The 19,357-nt window shown below is 34.5% G+C and overlaps 2 protein-coding genes across 2 annotated transcripts in view; one reads left to right on the top strand and one right to left on the bottom strand.

The window, feature by feature from the left end:
• Positions 1 to 7,691: 7,691 nt before the first annotated feature.
• LOC148673371 (snake venom 5'-nucleotidase-like) lies at positions 7,692 to 19,268 on the top strand. Its single transcript, XM_088629769.1, has 8 exons — positions 7,692 to 7,836; positions 10,531 to 10,682; positions 13,822 to 14,405; positions 14,972 to 15,119; positions 15,576 to 15,741; positions 17,689 to 17,836; positions 18,692 to 18,875; positions 19,109 to 19,268. The coding sequence occupies exons 1-8, from the start codon at positions 7,706 to 7,708 to the stop codon at positions 19,207 to 19,209; spliced, it is 1,614 nt and encodes a 537-aa protein (XP_088485895.1). The 5' UTR covers positions 7,692 to 7,705; the 3' UTR covers positions 19,210 to 19,268.
• LOC148673370 (E3 ubiquitin-protein ligase RNF180-like) overlaps positions 12,219 to 19,357 on the bottom strand; it is a 45,373-nt gene continuing 38,234 nt past the window's right edge. Inside the window, exon 9 of the mRNA XM_088629768.1 lies at positions 12,219 to 14,531. Within this exon, the coding sequence (XP_088485894.1) occupies positions 14,514 to 14,531 (18 nt within the window). The 3' untranslated portion in view covers positions 12,219 to 14,513. The remainder of the gene's footprint in view (positions 14,532 to 19,357) is intronic.

Genomic DNA, 19,357 nt, shown 5'->3' with positions numbered 1-19,357 from the left:
AGTATATCGAAGTGGGAAAACCCCAGAAGTGAGTAGAGCCAAATCTAATCTGTTTCCATCATGGGTGCATTCTGTTTCTCAATTTCCTGTTTCTTTTGATTGTTGTCAACACTACAAAAAGAATACCAGTAAAACTGTATAACATTTTTATTAACAATAAAACAAATTATACCACTTAAATTATAAATTCTATTTTACTTACTGCCATGTAATGTATTTTATATAATACTGGTAATGGGCAGCTACTGTATGGCAGATACTGTAGGAACTGACATTCCAGGCCATATCTTTTGTTTTACAATGTCCCGACATGACATTGTCCAATGACATTACAATGTCCTGATGATTACCAGGTAAAATAGCTCTTTGTTCCTCTACACCCCACCTACAAGATAGATAGGGAGATAAATGAATACAAGGAATTAACTCCCTGAAGCAGACTAATTTTTACCACTTAGAGCTGCCTGAGAACTTAACCATCTAGTCAGATCTGCTTCAGTTTTGTTCAGGACCTGGAACATATTCTTATTACACTTCTGTTGAAAATAAGGGAGAGTTTAATTCTCCAATATGCAGTTGAAGATAAGCTGTCACAGAAATGGATTTCAGAGGTATAAGAATCTATTTTGACCAATTTGTTCCATATCTAAAGTACTATATCTACCACAGTTATCAAACAGTATACACATTTCAGTAACTGTTATACAGTAAATATCACAGAGAAACAAGAGAATGCCACAGTCATGAGTAAGTGTAGAGTAGAACCCCTGTATGAGAATGAGAGTAATGTTTATATAATATTTAATAGCCTGTGTCAGAGGTTCAAATGAAAAAAAAAATCAACCATTGTGATTAACAACCTTATCAAGTGTAAGCTGTGCTAAAATTACTGACCAAGGTTCAAGATCCTACTGTAGGTTTTGTTACTACTAGAGACACTAATGGTGGTGTTAATAATGTTTACTGGAGTATCTTACTGATACTAGAAGTTTAATGTCTCCAAATATTTAATAATTAAAGTACATCACAAAAAGAGGTTTTGATTATGGGTTCAAAACAACAAGTTCAAATGATAAAAACATACATGGATTTTGATTCTGAACTATACTATCACCTTTAAATGCATAACTGAATTGTAATCCTAACAATGTCATAAAGATAAAATTATCTCATTACACTGTTTATTTAATATTTAGAAAATAATACATACCTTTATAACATCTACAGTAGACTGCAATGATACTGCTATTATTTGAACTTCTGGTAAAAAAGCTACTTTATAACAAAATTTGTCTCAAAGGCCTGTTTTGTAAAATATATATTTTTTTAAATCATAAAACCATTCAAAAAGTAGTAGCGTGAATGCACCAATAAATTAAAATAATGTACATTAAGCTGTGACAATATTTTGTTTACATTTCCCGTGAGCCAATAAGAGCCATCAGGTTTACTGATCACCTTTCCCAACTCATCATTGCGTAATGAACTGCCATAACGGCAAAAGGAAATCTTGAGGAAGTGATCATAATGTGGCAAAAGTACAAAGTAAATGCATATCTGTGGACATAAAAATACTGATATTTAGGCAGGTTAAAACAAGCAAGAAGACATGCAAAGTGGTACAGTATGGCCATTAGGGTTAGGACTGCCCACTTAACAGCCACTTGAAATTGAGCACAGAAAAAATCAGTCTGATCCACAGGCGTATTAACTGCAATTGATTAAATTGGAGATGTGTATGAGCTAGTGAAAGACTTTAGCTACTGACGTTTAGGCATGAATTGATCATTCCAAGCAAAATGTATTACTTAGTAATCAAAATTCTGTTTCAGCTTATCTTCATGTATATTGCCTTTTATGTGTACATTAGCTAAATCTAATGAAAAGTAGCAAAGTATACCTTTTTTATGACATACTGTACTAGAAACTATACTGTATATTTCACTATGCGGAATATACTGTACCATACATACTGGATATAATTCTGTATGTTAGTGCTTTAAATTTTGTTTTTTCAAGTAACACCTTATCTTGCTTGGAGCTTGTGCATAATACAGATGTTAGAATGCAAGAAAAATGCCAACACTACTCCCTTGATGGCATCACTACATTGGCTACATTTGCATTATGGAATTCAATCCATATTGGTATAACCACTTTTTCCAAATAAAGTCCAGTGCAACCTACAGCCTTCCCAAAAGCATAGAAGATGCTGGTGTCCCGAAACTGAAGACCCAAAAGCTGTGAAACCACCATACCACCTCATTATAAATTTGATTTCATGAAATCACTTTTATCAGCCATATGAACTCTTTACCCATTTTCTACCCTCAACTGGAATTTTTAAAATATAATTTCATAGGATATTTGTATATTTTAGCCTTCATTGAGCTTAACTATTTTAATTTCTTTGGTTTGGCCACATCTGTGCTTGTATCCTTAGAATAGAGACATGAATAAAAGTCTCTGAGAACTCAGAGAGCACAGAATTATTGATATATTTGAATGTCTCAACAAAGCTAGGCACTTTTAGCCTAGAAGTAACCTACTGTACCACAGTGTTCAGTATATTCATAGAAGAGCTGTCTTATTTTGTTACAGATACTGCTCTAATATCTAAGGTTTTAAAACTCACTTTTCAGATTGGCCAGAAATCAATTCCTGGTGTTATGTTCTGTTTCCAACTGCAGAATTGTAATTTGGAAATACACTCACTGTGCCTTTTATTCAGATTAGAAGCCAAAGCAATATTATTTAAATTAACAAAGCATTTAATCACAACCTTGTTGTTTTTAGATATGAGTACCAGACCTGGAAAGATGTTTTAAAGCTTGCAATAAACAAGGTTTTTCCTGTAAAAAGAAACAACTAAAAATTCAACTGCACACATCCCAGGATTAAAGACTCCATTTAAAGAATTAAAATTGCACTGCTTGTGTCTTGAGACTGTATGTGACCAATGAGAAAGAAAAGTCACATAAGAACATACTGTATGTTAGTCATAACTAACAATCTTTGCTTTCTCATCATGTGTGACAAAGGGACAGTGTCACGTGTCTATTGTCTCTCATAAACCTTTTTCAATTACTCATCTGTTACCCTTTTCATTCTGGAACAATGCCACTTTCTTTTTAACTTTATATGGCATTTATGAATTATTTTATATTTGTCTTACCTGTTGATGATACTCAGTCTTGTCCTTATCCGTTTGTTCCACCATTTTGTGCTACAGAGCCTGCCTCACCCCCCGTTTAAATGGAGGCTTCCTGTCAATCAATAGGAAGTGTGGGGGGTGGAGTTTGGGGTATTTAACAAGTTAGTTTTTGTCTAGTTTGATCTTAGTATTGTGACTTTGTGTGATCATAGTATAACCTGGTGTTTGCTAGTTTATTTTTTGGAACTTCTAGTAGGAATGTTCTTGAAAGACTGCAGTTTCCTGTTTAAGAATGCATTCTTTCCTTTTTGTAAGTACTTTGTTTTCCCAGAATGCTGTAATTGTACAATCTTTATAATGTAACTTTATGATTTTTTAGAAAACCCCAGTATTTACTTTCAGATAGTTTTGTCACATACGGAAATGTAATGTTATCTGTCCTCTTCAGTCATTTAGTATTATAAAGATACTGGACTTTAATTATAATTCATATACTGTATTTCACAGGAATGGAAGGCTACTGAGAAACCAATCTGTCTTTTTGAGAAACGTCCATATCCACACAGTGCAATATAGCATTACCAGGAAAGAATATCAGAATAAAACCATGATGAGCCAAGTAAGACATAACATAAAACAGACTGAAAAAGCAACTATGTATGATCTTCAGTGTAGTTAGGTAAAAATGGAAGCTCCGCATGTTCAAAGATGGCAAAAGAATTTCTCTATGAGAGCAGAATAATCCAGGAAGTATAGGACTGGATATCCTTGAGGCTGAGATAGTGCATTTACTTTTTTGGCTGCCTGAAGTATAATGTGCCAATTGGTATAGTGGGGACATTTAAATATGAATTTACAAGACTTGTCCCTACATGCATCAGAGCTATCATAAATCCCATAAGCTCTCAAACTTTAAGCACCGGAGCTAATGACAGCCAACAAGGGTGACCATTTTGGTAGATTTCCTGATCAAAATGAATAAGATCATCTCTCATTTTACCCTCTGATCAAAAATATGCAAGTTAGATCAGCAGCTTCTTTTGTCCGATTTAAAAAGATGGGATTAAGAAGGAATGTCTCCTTCTCCTAAAGTCTTTGGGAAGAAATCTTTTCAATTGTATAGAATGTTATGTAGACCATTTACCCATATATTATCTTTGTTAAAAGTGTTAACATCAGCAAAGATATTGGTTTTTACAGTGTGTCTAGCAATTCCTCTGTGCTTTTCTTACCCTTTAGCTTTTTGGGGACAGGTAGAGTAAATACAATACATTGCCAATGAGTCGTGCTTCACCTGGGTTTTCCATAATGAGACTGTAATAGACAATCTTTGATGGTAGCACAGCAAGGTAATGAGCATGGGAGATTAAATTGCTAAGGGAACTACCTTCCTTAAATGCAATGTTTAACTTCACTTCAGAAGTAAGTACTGTAGCATTGGAAATGCCTCACCTGGTTGATAATTTCATACTGGCAGGCTAGTATTGCAGCCATTGAGGCTGCCTCTAATTAAGGTAAGTCTCGTCTTTGCTTTTACTGCCCCTCAGCCAGAGTAGTTTTAAATCTTTTAAAATTTCCCCATAGACTCTCACCTTGGTATTATATAATCTCACTGTCCAAGGTGACTTTGAAAGTCTGGTTAGACAACCTTTGGCTTCTGCGTGTACCTGGAGACGCCAGTTCCCTAATTTCCTCATGAGAATGCCAGGAATGCGTTACTGGGACTGTCTCCACACTGCCCTCTGGTGCCCTACGGCTCAACCCCGTTTCTACAGTCATAATACCGGCCGCTGTTACAGAGAGGCCATTACATTATGCATGTTAATACATAATACATTTTTTTAAGGAAATATTTTGTGTAGTGTAAACTAACTATACTGCTATTTCAGTTATGAGCCATTGGATTGGTAACAAAATACCCTAAGCATCATATAATTATGTTTACCTAATTTAGTGTTAAATAATTCATAGAGCATATTTTTTCATGGTGTTTGCACTCCACTTTTTCACCTTTTCTTGTCAATCTCATCTGATAACATTTCAATGTGGTTAAGGTGAGAATATTTTTTAGAAAGGCTCTTCTGTTTCAAAACCAGTTCTTCCTTTATACTGTACTGTATATTTATGGAGGCTGTGGAAAAGCATGGGATTGTGTTGCTGAGATAAATGACAAAAATCATTTTTCCACAAAATGGAAATCTCCCAAGAAGTATTCTTGTTGATGAAGGATTTATTCAACACAGTAATGCTGTCTACTGTAAATGATCTCTAAATCTATACAGTTTAAGCAGGGCAGATCATCAACAGGCTTGCCAGTAGTCACACTTTAACACTGAGTAGTTGTACAATAGGATGTGTTTTAAGTAACAGTGAGAATGAAGGCTGCATCCAGTATATACAGTATGTCCAGGAAAACGATTGTAATGGAACAGGCAACAATAAAGAAAATGTTGTGTTGCAGAATAATTATGTATATATAGAATTGCAGAAATCGGTATTATTTAGAAACGTGTCCGATAAAGTTATGACTTTTAATTTGTATCGAAGTTCAATATCGACATAATTTATAATATCAACAATAATTTACTGTTAATCTTTTGTTTTTCAGTTGTACTGTATGTCCTGCAAGATTATCGGGGGCGTCCAATTTTTTGTTTTAATTCCTGTCTACTGTCTGTATGTGTACAAACACAAATAATACAGTATCTCGTTTAAACGGCTAGGTGATAGAGATCTGGTCACATTGTCGCCTTCTGGTGCTAATTGTCTTTACATCTGATATACAGTAGGAGAGTATTATTCCCGGTGCAAATTTCTTTTGCTTACCAAGTGTATATAAAATACTGTACAGTATATGACTGTCGTATAAATAATATTAGTTTAGGTGGGTAGCTGCGTAAACATGCGTAGGCTGCAAAGGAACAAGTAATAGGTTTATTCAATGCTGAAAAGAGAAGAAAGAAAACACAACGTTTCGGCCGTGGAACTCACACCTGAAGAAGGCTCCACGGCCGAAACGTTGTTTTCTTTCTTCTCTTTTCAGCATGGAATAAACCTATTGTTCATAAATAATATTAGTAAGGTTAAGAGCAGTGCTAAGTAGTGATTAAAAAGACGATGTATCGAGATTTGAACTTTCCGCTTATCTTATTATTTGTTCCAAGTGGAAATAAATTAGAGAAACCTCAAAAGAGAAAGAAGGAGAAAAAGGAAAAGTATCATGATGCATTTGTTGCCGCCTGACCCGTGTAACTAACGTTATAGCTGCAAAAGGTAAAAGAAACAGTACAATAATTCATTGAAATAAAGTTCCTTTATTCTTAGAAATCATACATTTTCGGGCGAACTTTTCCCAGTATAGTTATTTGAAGAAGCAAATTAATTTTACAAGCAACATTTTCGAATAATATTGTTTAGATAATTTTAATATGTAATATGTAATCATTTTATATGTAATATGTAATCATACAGTATGCATTGAAATCTGTGTTAAAAATTGTTTGTATCTTTTAAAAATGTGATAAGCTAAGAACTTCGTTACAGATACAGCTTCAATTGCCACTGTGGAAATACTCCACACGATGATCCCAAAAAATCTTGCGCACAGCAAGAGCATGGCCTCTTCATAAACAGGTCCTTTTATCTTGGACACTAGCCTATAAACACAATTTCTCCCCACACCCATATAGTATTTGGAAAAACAAGGATATACATTAGTGTAAATCGATTTGTTTCAATGATGGTTTGACAGTGGTACTGTATATTATAATTGTGAGACAATTACTAAAATATAATTACAAATTCTTAACTTTTGCGGATTTTTTGGACACCTTTAAGATTCCAATTACGCCCAAAGAATATGCAATAGTATTTGATGCTATGCTATCGCTAGGGGGTTATTACTCTCCTTAGCGGCAATAACGGAACATATACTGTAATTACTCAACCAATCAATTAACTGCTAATGTCTTACTGGGTGGCGTTAACATTTTAGAAAATAAATGTAATAATAATTATATAAGGAACATACTGTATGTCACCTGCAAAGACTTACGGGAATTCCAATTTTAATAATATAAATTGGCAGAGTATAGAAAAAGGCAAATATGTATTGTCTCACAATAAAATTTAAGAAGTGTCATATAAAATGTTTCATAAAATGTATCCTGTTAAACAAACATTATCCAGATTTTAAACTCGACTTAGATGATCAATGTGTGTTTTTTAACATGAATAAAGGAAATATATTTCATTTGTCCTGTCAATGTCTTCTCCAATCCTGTTTAAAATAGAAATTGAATTTAACGTTAAAATCATTTCAAACATTAAAAATAAGCTACACTAAACAAACCTGTGACATTTTAAGTTATGTTAAATTATCTCTGTAATTGAGTACCACTGACTTTTCTTATAATGTATGTATACATTCATTCTTTTGGTGCTACTTACTGTTTTTTTTTATTAATGGTTATAAATAAAGCATTAAGAAAGGCATGGCGTCTCCATGGCGACGATTCCGTGGTAACAAATTCTTCCCCACTCGACCGAAAGATGGCGGAAGGTTCTTTGCTTGAAAAAGAAACGAGTGATGAATCGTCAAAGGTTGTGTTAACAATTCTGCATTTCAACGATGTTTACGAAATAGAGGCAAGAGAAGAAGAACCTGTAGGCGGCGCAGCAAGGTGACGACGGTTTTAGGTTTTACCTGGGATCAATGAATTCAGCGTAGTTCATTGAAATGTAGCACCAGTTTCTCCCTGTTGGGAAAACGGCTAGTATCGTTGTTGATAGTGGCGCCGTTCTATAATAAGAATAAGTTAATAGTAACACTGTTACTAACAGTTTCTGAAGTTGTAACGGTGTATTAAAATTTTGATCTGCTAGACACCAAACTACTACAGCCTGCATTTTACACTGCTGCATTACGTTTAATCAATGTATGGTGCATTTTCCATATGTACTGTACTGTATACCACTGTCTAGATCAGTGATATTTTCATTAATATTCCCTTAATATTGATGAATAATTATGTTTATACATGGTCTCTTACAGGAGCATAAGCTATCAAGTGACACACACAGGTCAAAGCCAAACCAATCAAAAGTAAAGCTAGCAAGGTGATGGTGACATACTGCAACTTCCTGTAGAGTTGTTGAATATTTCTGTTTGAGTTTTGTGTCGGGGTCTGCAGCCCTTGTTCTGGAAAGCCCCTATTTACCTAGTTAAATCAGTACTTGGCTTAATTAGTCGAGATTGATCTTTGGCCATCACTGAAGTTGCCTTTGAACATGATTGTCCGACCCTTTTTAAGGTCTAGGCCTGGAGAGCAGCTGTTGTTTACTATCACTTTGTGTTCCTCCTCTGTTCCTGAAACACCTTATAATTGAATAGATGTTGTAAAAAAGGGCACCTGATTTGATCCAGTGGAAGTGGTGGCACTAAAATGATTATGAAGATGGAGCACAATGATGTGTTGAATTTGATGAGGTTTCATGACTTACAACATGGCCTCCCAGAATGAGGCCTATCTTTGACAGTTTGGATGTACAGTACGTAACATCTTGCCAGGAAACTGCTGGCTGTGAACATAACAATGGCACTAAGGAGACGTTCCCTTGATGAGAAGTATACAACAATCAAGAGGCACTTAGGTGCATCACATCAATCCATTTTGTAACTGCTTCTTCCAAATTGGTTGTCACGAGGAAGCCTTGGCCTATCATAGCAAGCAATGAACAAAAGGTGGAGTACACCCTGGATGGGATGCCATTCCATTGCTAGGCAGACACAGACACGCACACACTCACACAAGGACCAATTTTCCCAGAAGCCAATTAATCTTCCACTATGTCTTTGGATTGTGGGAGGAAACTGGCGCACCTGCCGGAAAACCATGCAAACATGGGGAGAACATACAAACTCCACACAGACTGCATCCCAGTAGTTAGACCCAGAGCTGAGAGGCAGCAATGCTTACCACTGCTCTACCGGGGCACATCACAGTTAGTCTCAAATAATCAATTAATCAAAGTAACACCAAAACACGGATGAACACAGAAACAAGTTTCTTTTGATGTTCACTCTAAAGTATATACAAATTCTCTTGAAATACAAATATGCTAGTATTGTTCTCCCTAGCATTACTACTGTAAGTAGGACTGGAAAATGAAAATAACAGAGTTATCTAGGAAAACTAAATGATGAACTACTAAATTGTTTTGTATTACTAGCCCTCCATTCTGATTGTGTAGCCTAGAAACCAAAAAAAACCTTCAAACTCCAGAATATTACAGCATGTAAGAGGTATAGTTTGATGTGTGTGTTATGACAGGTTTCCCTTTTCCTGTAGTTGTTATTAATATTTTACAGTAGCTCTCTGAACTAAATAGTGGATGATTTCACAGGATGTTGAGCAATCTCCATGTAACTGGAAAGTGACAGGGAGAAATCTATGAACTGTAGTGTTGAGGAGTAAGACATACTGTATACACTACATATGTAATACAAGCTATGTCTTATAGCTATAATAATAATAATAATAATAATAATAATAATTGCTTACACTTAAATAGTGCTTTTCTGGACACTCCACTCAAAGCGCTTTACAGGTAATGAAGCCCCACCTGGATGATGCGACGGCAGCCATAGTGCGCCAGAACTCTCACCACACATCAGCTATCAGTGGGGAGGAGAGCAGAGTGATGTAGCCAGTTTATAGATGGGGATTATTAGGAGGCCATGATTGGTAAGGGCCAATGGGAAATTTGGGCAGGACACTGGGTTTACACCCCCTACTCTTTTCAAGAAATGCCCTGGGGTTTTTAATTACCACAGGGAGTCAGGACCTCGGTTTTACATCTCATCCAAAGGACGGCACCTTTTTACATTAGGGCATTAGGACCCACATGGACCGCAGGGTGAGCGCCCCCTGCTGGCCCCACTAACACCTCTTCCAGCAGCAACCATAGTTTTTCCCAGGAGGTCTCCCATCCAGGTACTGACCAAGCTCACACCTCCTTAGCTTCAGTGGGTTGCTAGTTGAAGGGTGATATGGCTGTGATACAAAACTCCATCTTCCCATGTAACAAAGTTGAAATATGTCTTTCAATAAAATATTTATTTTATCAAGTAGCCTAGTACAGTATATCCTTTTGTAGACATTTTAAATTTCTTTCAAGTTTTGTCACCCGCATTTCCATGTAGTAAAATGAATGTGAGAATTGTTTCACATACCTCATAACTAAAACTCTTAGTACCTCTGGAGTACAATAATTCTCATATTTTTTATTTTATACAGTCTCATTTAATATAAGTGAAAGTTAAAATAAATGTAAAAATGCATGTCCTTTAAAGTATTGCTTTTCTCTTCTTCCAGGTTTGCTACAGCTTTGAAACAGTTCCATCCGAAAAACCCACTAATAGTTTTTAGTGGAGATTGTTTAAATCCTTCCCTGTTAAGCACAATTACAAAAGGAAAACATATGGTAGAGATATTTAAGAAACTCGGAGTGCACTGCGCTGTATACGGTATGTATTTGTGTACCAGTATTAATATAATAATGGTTTTAAGATATTCACAAATTATGCTACTGTAAATTGAAGTTTTAATTTTATTAAACATAAAAATGGGGAAATAATTCAGATAAAAATAATGGTTTTAGGGATAATTTATGGATAAAGTAGATCCAAAAGGCGGAGGTCTTACATTTATCTTGAATTATTTATGGATGTATTTTTATCTATCTATAATCTACCCCTTATGGATTACATTTTTATCATAATAATTTTAGTAATATATAAACACCACTTTTTGTAAACTGTAACTTTGAGTCACTAAAAATCCATATTATGTCCAAAATATGTCCAATATCCTCTGCTTTATGTTCAGTTCTGTTCCAGAAGTGTATAATTAAGTCTGGCAAAACTTTGAAATATCATGTGAAGTTTAATGAACTTGCTATTCAGTTGTGTTGCATGTTAGCTGTAAAACTGTCTGCAAAGTGTCTTTGGACAGTTTCAATGAAGTAGTCTTTTTTTTTTTGCAATAATTACATTTTCATTCTCATGTAGAACGTTCTGTAGGGACACAATTACAACAACACAATAGCTTGTATACAATTACCTGATATACAGAACTTAACTTAAGACATGACTGTTCTGATCCATGGAATGTACAGATAGAATAAAAAGGGCAAATATGATTATTGATTATATAAAGGGAGGTTATAGTGAAATTGTATATGATCCTACAGTATCTACTGTAGGTGATTATTATTATGATTAAACGTATTGAACTGCACATAGTTATTACCTCTACATAAAAAAACTCCATAAGGTGATCAAAATTGTACATGATATTCTAAATGAGGCTTTATTAGGCCAATTTTTAACATAACATCCATTGATTAGAATTCTACAAATTTTAACTAAATATTGTAGCATTTTGTTTGTTTTTTTATTCACTTCCCACATTGTTTATTAAATGTTATACAGTATGTCAACATAAACACCTGATTTAAGTCTTTTTCACAAGTAACCTGTTCTATCTCTGTGGTTCCAATATCTATTCATATTTTACCTTTGTAATACCTACAGTACATGCAATATCCTGTACTTGTCTACATTTAACGTAATCTACCAGGTGTCTGCCCAGTCATTAATGTGAATTCTGCTTGCTGCTTCTATAGTGTTGGCTAATCTTCTTTATTTGGTGCAAACTTCACTAATTTACTAATTCTGGAATCTAGAACATTAATATAAATTAAGAAGAGCAGTAGGCATAGTACAGATCCCTGCAGTACTCCCTGAATCAGATCCCTGAAGTATTAATTGCAGTACTTCACTCAAACCTGAGCATGGAGCCCTTATCTGTTCAACTTACTGTATATGAACCCTGGAATATAAGCAACTGTGAGTAAAAGCTTAAGCGAAAAAAACTTATCAATGAAAACTTAATCAAAACTTATTGAGCTCTAACACTAGTTTGCCAGTCCCATCAAGAATATTCACCCTTAATGATTATATTATTTAATTCTTTAAAATACCACAAAATCTATATTACAGTACATTAATATTTTTATTTTTAGGTTTTTGTGGTTTAAAAAAAACAAACATTTATGGAATCAGCATTTCTTATTGTAGGTTGTTTACTAATGTCTCAAATGCTTTGGTATGACTAAATCATCTTTACTCAATACTTGCCAATACTTATTGTCCATGCCTCACATACATCCAGGCTGTTTTTTTCTTTGTAATCTGTAAATCGACATTCATTTCTTTTCACACTTTACTATAAAACTACAGTATACTATACAAGAAGTTTACTATAAAACTACAGTATGTAGATGGATTATTTCAAAGACATTTAAATACCTTTCTTTGTGGATTACTGTGAACCTGCACTGTTTGCTTGCATGCCATTTTGTCTCTTGAAAACAATTAAGGGCAGCCTGGACTGTACATTTGGAGCCTTCAGCCTGCCTTTAGCTACATTTTAAGTGAGAAGATAACCTGGAAATATTATTTTATTATTTTTGTACAAAATGCTGAATAAATAGGTTCAGCTGTGGCTCCATCTGTCTTTTTAATGTTTGGAAACTGTAATTAGGATTTGTTAATTTGGATTTTTCGCATGCAATAACACAATTCTTGCCTTATCAAAAGCTTAATATTAACATTTTCTTTTATAGAAGGCTGATTATGTCACAGTGACCATTGTCAATAATGCCAGCAATATACTGTACTATTAACCGTGACCAGAGACACAAACTACTGAATGTTCTATTATTATTTAAGGGTCTTAACAGTAATTCTAATACATAGTAAAACAGCAAAATATGAAATAGGCACTTTAAATATCCCTTATAGTTCCATTGATTTTCATACTATTGCCAAAAAGCACAAAGTTAGAATTAGCATAGTTTTGTCTAAATCTGTATTATTATGCACTCAGAAAATTGTGTCTTGATTAAGGAAAACAAATTGGCTTTGACTGACTGGCAAACCAGTCTAGATTGTACTCAATGAGGTATCTGGTGAGAGCAAATAAAAAAAATGTAAAAAGAATTACAATCATCTGCATTTAGTACATGCTGTTATTGTTTATAAGGTGTACAGAATAAAACATTAATTGCTGAGAACACATGGGAAAACAGTGTACTAATACTTGATACTAACAGAAATGTCTGAATTCTAAGACAAATGGAACAATCCAGTCTAACAATTAATTCAGAACACCTAATGTATTTAATTAAAAAATGGAAGATAATTGTTTATACATAATGTACACACTCCCAATCAGTCTAAGTAGCAATTTATGTAAATTATACAGAAGAGTATGAAAACATTAAGACTTTGGCAGTAATGTTTAGAATCTGACAGTGGATCTATTTTGTGGTATGCTGTAGACATGCACCATGGACTCACCACCTACTGGATAGTAAAAATGTTAGTAAATAATAATACTTCATTACATTTATATTGTATATTGCTTTTCATCCCAAAGTACACATACTGTACATTAGGAGTGTTCCCCACTTCTTCCAGCACTGAAGTGCAGGACCAACTTGCACAGCCATTCTGCACTGTCAACCGAACTAATTTGTCCTTTAAATATGTGTTCATTTTCATTGGAGCTTGTGAATATTACTGTTTTTAAATGTTTTAGGCAACCATGAGTTTGATTTTGGTGTGGATCTCCTTGAGGAAATGGCACCTAAGATGAATTTGCCTTGGTTTCTCAGCAATGTATACGACAGATTTACTTCTCAGCCACTAGGCCATGGAATGGTGAGCTCTGTCTTCAACTGGGATGGGCTAAAAATTGGCATAATGGGTTTAGTTGAAGAGGAATGGCTTGATACTCTGGGCACAGTTGATAAATCAAATATTGACTATGTGGACTATGTCGTCATGGCTGAACGGCTTTCGAAAGAACTGCGGGAAAAGGGAGCTGAGCTGATCGTTGCCATCACACACATGAAATGGTCCAATGACATCCGACTGGCATCCAAAACAAAAGCAGTGGACCTCATCCTCGGAGGCCATGACCATGAATATGGTATTTTAGAGGAGAATGGAATCCTTGTTGTGAAAAGTGGATCCGATTTCAGATACCTGTCAAAAATTGATGTCGTGAGAAACTGTGACGTGACATTTAGTTACGCTGTACAGAAAATAGCAATTGAAAAAAACATTGAGGAGGATCCTGCTATAAAATACATTGTCATGGAATACAGTATGAATATTCAGGTATGTGTAACTTTCATTGCTTGGAGAAAATATAATTAGAAGCCGTAAAATTAAGTGCATTGTAATTCCTTTCGTGGAAGGCAAAGTGATACAGAAAAAAAACATGTTTTAGTTCTTCCATGAGCTCTGTAAAAAAGTTGAAATACAAAATTAATATTTTACAGGTATTTGGGGATAATCTATTTATAACTTACAGTATACTGTATATCCATTTAATAATAATAAATAAGATGGCATGGTGGCACAGTTTTTAACAGTGCAGCCTCACAGTACTAGGGCCCTGGGATGCTGTCTGTGTGGAGTTTGTATGTTCTCCCTGGGTTCACATGGGTTTCTCCCATAGTTTTAACTCAATTTATTCGCTAGCACATTTCATGGTAATGCTGAAGTTAAAGACACATATGCCAATTCTTGTCTATACTTGTTTAATTATTAAAACTGTAATATCAAATTCCAGAGGTATTATATATTAAACTGTACTTACTATTTTAACACAATCATCTAACACCCAATAAAGCAAACATTTGTATTATTTTTTAAATGATAATTTATTACTTTTTTGACAGTATTTGCTTGAAGAAGTGCTGTGCCAAACTGAAAGAGATTTAGATGGACGCTTTACTACCGTGAGGAAATCAGAGAGCAATCTTGGCAATCTCATCACTAATGCAATGCTTGAAGCTACGCATGCCGATGTGGCACTGTTGAATTCAGGTGTTCACTGAATGAAGTGTTAATTTCTTAGTCATGATAAGAGCATATATGTTTTATTTGCCTTCTCTATTTTGGCAGCCAAGGCATAGTCTTTTTAACTTTATACTTAACTATACTTTAGAGAAACAAAATGGTTAGTCTTCTGGGGTAGAAATAAAACTCATGATTGATAGTAGTGTAAAAAAACATTTTATTAATAAATTATCTTTTTATCTTTGATGAATAAAGACTGTGAAAAAGGGTTTGCATTCCATTCTAGGTAATCCTATATCAGTAATAATCTACAGCACATCCTGTGACATGTTTTACAACATACAGTAGTTTCACTTTGACATGAAACCCTGGGTAAATGTCCTGGAAAAAGGGCCCATTCTTAGTGTCCTTTTTTCTGAAGCTCCTACTGAGTACCATGTTGTGTTGGGTAGGCTTTGACTTAATAATGAAGTGTTATTTCAGGTACTCTGCGATCAGATCGCATCCATCCAGCAGGCCCTTTTACAATGCATGACCTTATGCAAATACTGCCAATAACAGATCCTGTATTGGTAGTTGAAGCTACAGGACAACAGTTATTGGAGGCCCTTGAAAATGGAGTTAGAAATTACCCAGAATTAGATGGAAGGTACAGTTTTTTAACTTAATTATTATTTAGTTATTATTATTATTTTATAACTTATTATTTAGCCATTATCTTATTTTCATATTTTTACCAAGGGGAGAGGTGGTACAGTACTGTACATAGGATGAGTTTGACAAAACTAGTTCAACTGACGAATGAAATAAATGTGTTTGGTGCCCTCAACATCAAAACCTATTCATACCCATGTCTTAATGCATTATCCCTGGGAATAAAGCTAAGAGGTGAAGAATTCAATGGCATGGAAAATGTATTAACCCTTGCCTCCATGCCCTAAGTAGATGGTGCTCACCAAGCAGCATGGAGAAATATACGTTTTTTTGTGTCAAACAATTTGAACAGTATCAAATGTACCTATGCTCCTTGTGTTGTGGATGGAACAAGCTTTGTTCATTATATACTGTAGGTCTACTGTATATAAATTGTCATACATAAATATCATACTGTATATTTAATTGTAATGAATGCGAGAAAAAGGCAAATACAGTATGTATTAAATAATTGTCTCACATGGCTATGGACGTAGGGTAGGACAGGCTGCCTAACCCCCCCCTCACTATTGTAAGGGTTGTGCTAGGGAATTTTCTGCAAGGGTGTAGATGGAGGAGTGTGGGGTGCGAGAGAGATTCATGAAAGGAAGTCCTGGGTCCGAAACGTATATCAGTAGGCAAGTGGTAGTGTGTGAGGTTAGGATCCAACCATCTTCCTGAATTTCAGTTATAACTGATATTATAATTCCATTTATGGTGCAATTAAAGATACTGTACGTTCTGAAGAAAACCAAAACAGATATAGATGAAAAACACAACATACTGTTTAAAATACGGTATGTCTTCTCAACTATGTTCCCATGAAAAATGTGGATGTGTATATGATAAAGTAAATAAAAAATACTAACATAACAAAAAAAAAACAGACTTTTCCCAAGTTTTGTGCCCTTTAAAATCTTATATACTGTACCTGTAATAACCACAGATGGACAAGATTAATGATATACAGCTGAGGGCATCAGCACAAATTAGTGAAATATATGGATGCTTACTGACCTTATTAAAATACAACGGAAATGTTTTGGTATAATTTTCCTGCAAATTGTCCTCATGACAATATACAATTGTTGGTAATCACATTTACACATACTGTAACACAGCACACACAGTCCCGCTCTATTCTTCAAAGCTAAGTAATACGTATCTGTATAAAGTTAAACTACTCATTTACTGAACATTGAAATGCTATGGAATGAGTTTTGACAGGATGGTACTTAAGTACACCCAGTATATATTTTATGTGGGACTTTGTTATCAATAGTAGATGGTTATATACTACTACAATAATCTAAAAGTGCATACAGTATGTGATCACATGATTTAAAAAGTGGGATACTTATAATAGGTTAGTGTAAAGGAGAATTATAGAAAAATATGTCCTCTGCTGGTCTGCATGGTGGTCAGTGTTTCTTTACAGATCCTCGGTCCTGGGTTCTGGACTGGGGCACCTTCTGTGTGAAATTTGCATGTTCTTCTTGAAGGTGCCCTGGCTTCCTTCAACTTGTCTTGTATGCTATGTTGATTGATGGCAATTAATTAATTGGCTACATTAATTTGTGTCTATTATCTCTCTTTGAGAGCCACATGATGTCCTGCGTTCCTTTTTTAAAATGAATCCTTCATTTCATAGGAATCTGTAGTTGATTCTTTCTGTTTTCTTTTACATAACAAAACATATACTGTATTTGTACAGTATATGAAGTATTGAAAATCCCCAATACTGTTTAGGGAAGAAATTGTATACATTCTGCCCTGTTTATAAATAATCTACAATAACAATAAAGTATTTTGGGGGGTTCTAGATAAGAACTAGAATTGTTCTAGTACGCATGAACATATTTTCATAATACTATTTTGAGCACTTGTCGTACCTTATTTTCAGGTTTCCTCAAGTTGCAGGAATTGAATTTGGCTTTGATCCAAATGCAGAACCAGGACATAGAATTGTTTTTGAGACTGTAAATGTTCAAGGTCAAAACTTGGAAAAAAGCAAAACATATTTAATTGCTATAAAGGAATACTTGGCAAAGGTAAGTGTCTTTACTTTAGATTCCATAGACCTGGAATAATTCTGTGAGAACAGGTTTCAGTGTACTGTAAGAACAAAAGAAAGGTTGCTAATGAGAGGAAGCTACTCAACCCATCTACCCCATTTGGAAGTTAATTCCAATAGCTCTGAGATATCATCCAGATGTTTCTTGAAAGAAGCAAGGATATTGGCATTCACCAATGACTGGTTAGCTTGTTTCTGACTTCCATACTAGAATTAATTGTGAATTCAAAATTGTACTTGCATAACCATGGTTATTTGGAATGTTGGGAACTATGAAAACATCTCCACAATCCCTGTTAAGATTATCAGTAAGTTAAAACAGACATAATTCTGCGTCCCAAAGGGAAAGTTACCACATAATGTACTGTATATACAGCCACACATTATCATATTCTCTCCATCTCATATCTGTAGGGTTGGTAACTGTAAGTCATGATAATACTTCTTTTAACCTCATATATTTATATAGGGACTTTCCATTATTATAGGCTTTTTTAATTCCTGTGGTTTAAATGTTACAATTGTGAAATTAAGAAAGAGTATGAAAAGAGCATTACTTCTAATCTTTAATCTTCACTTTTAACAAGATGCGTTGGAAAATTATAGTTTTGAATAAAAAGTAAATTTGAAAACCTTTTTAAAAAAAAATATATATTATTTAGAATTTATGTATTTTTTGGTAAGTGGTGAATACAGTACATTTTTAAATGGATTAGTGTTTGAAAAAGTTATAACATGACTCATAATGTTACAATACAACAATAAAATGTTATTTTAAAATATTTAGGATCCATAAACAATTCAAAATACTTTTAAATTGTACTTATTTTAGGGAAAGGATGGTTATGCTGTATTCTTAAATTGCCGCTGGATGTTTGACATTGAAAATGCACAGATTCTGTCTACTATTCTAATAAACCATTTTGAGTCGGCAAAGATTGTTCAAGGCCTCAAAATTTGCAAATCTGGCCACCGCATGGGCTTAATCAGAGCATCGTCTACTCCTTCAGTCACAGGTAAGGGTGAGTCCTGAGAACGTATGATAGACCACTATGTCATGAAATCTAACAAGGCTCATAAGAACAAAATTATAATATTCTTGTTTTGTTTGTATACACTAAATGTCAAAACCTGTACTCCAGAGGTAAATATCAATAAGTATCAGATAACGAATGCAAATACTGTAATTGTGCTATACAATCCATAACTATTTCATTGATAATAATCTTACCGACCAATTATTTTTCAGCCTTTGAAGAAATCACAAATGAGGAGATGTCAGTAGCAGTTGTGCCAGGTGTTGAAGGCAGGATTTATCATGTATCTAACAATTTAGGGAGCACCTCCTGAATCTACGCACTCCGGGGGATAGAACAGTCTTTATAACACTGCAGAACTCTTACATACAAAAGAATTACTCTTTGCATTTAATTTACACAAAGCATTATCAATGTACAGTGTACAGTGCTTTGTAATATCTATGTACTGTATAATCACT

This window comes from Lepisosteus platostomus, chromosome 4 (genome assembly GCF_059453375.1).
Source record: "Lepisosteus platostomus isolate fLepPlt1 chromosome 4, fLepPlt1.hap1, whole genome shotgun sequence".
Taxonomy (NCBI): Eukaryota; Metazoa; Chordata; class Actinopteri; order Semionotiformes; family Lepisosteidae; genus Lepisosteus; species Lepisosteus platostomus.
Note: the sequence above shows the minus strand (reverse complement) of the source record. Positions and strands in the feature narration are given on the sequence as shown.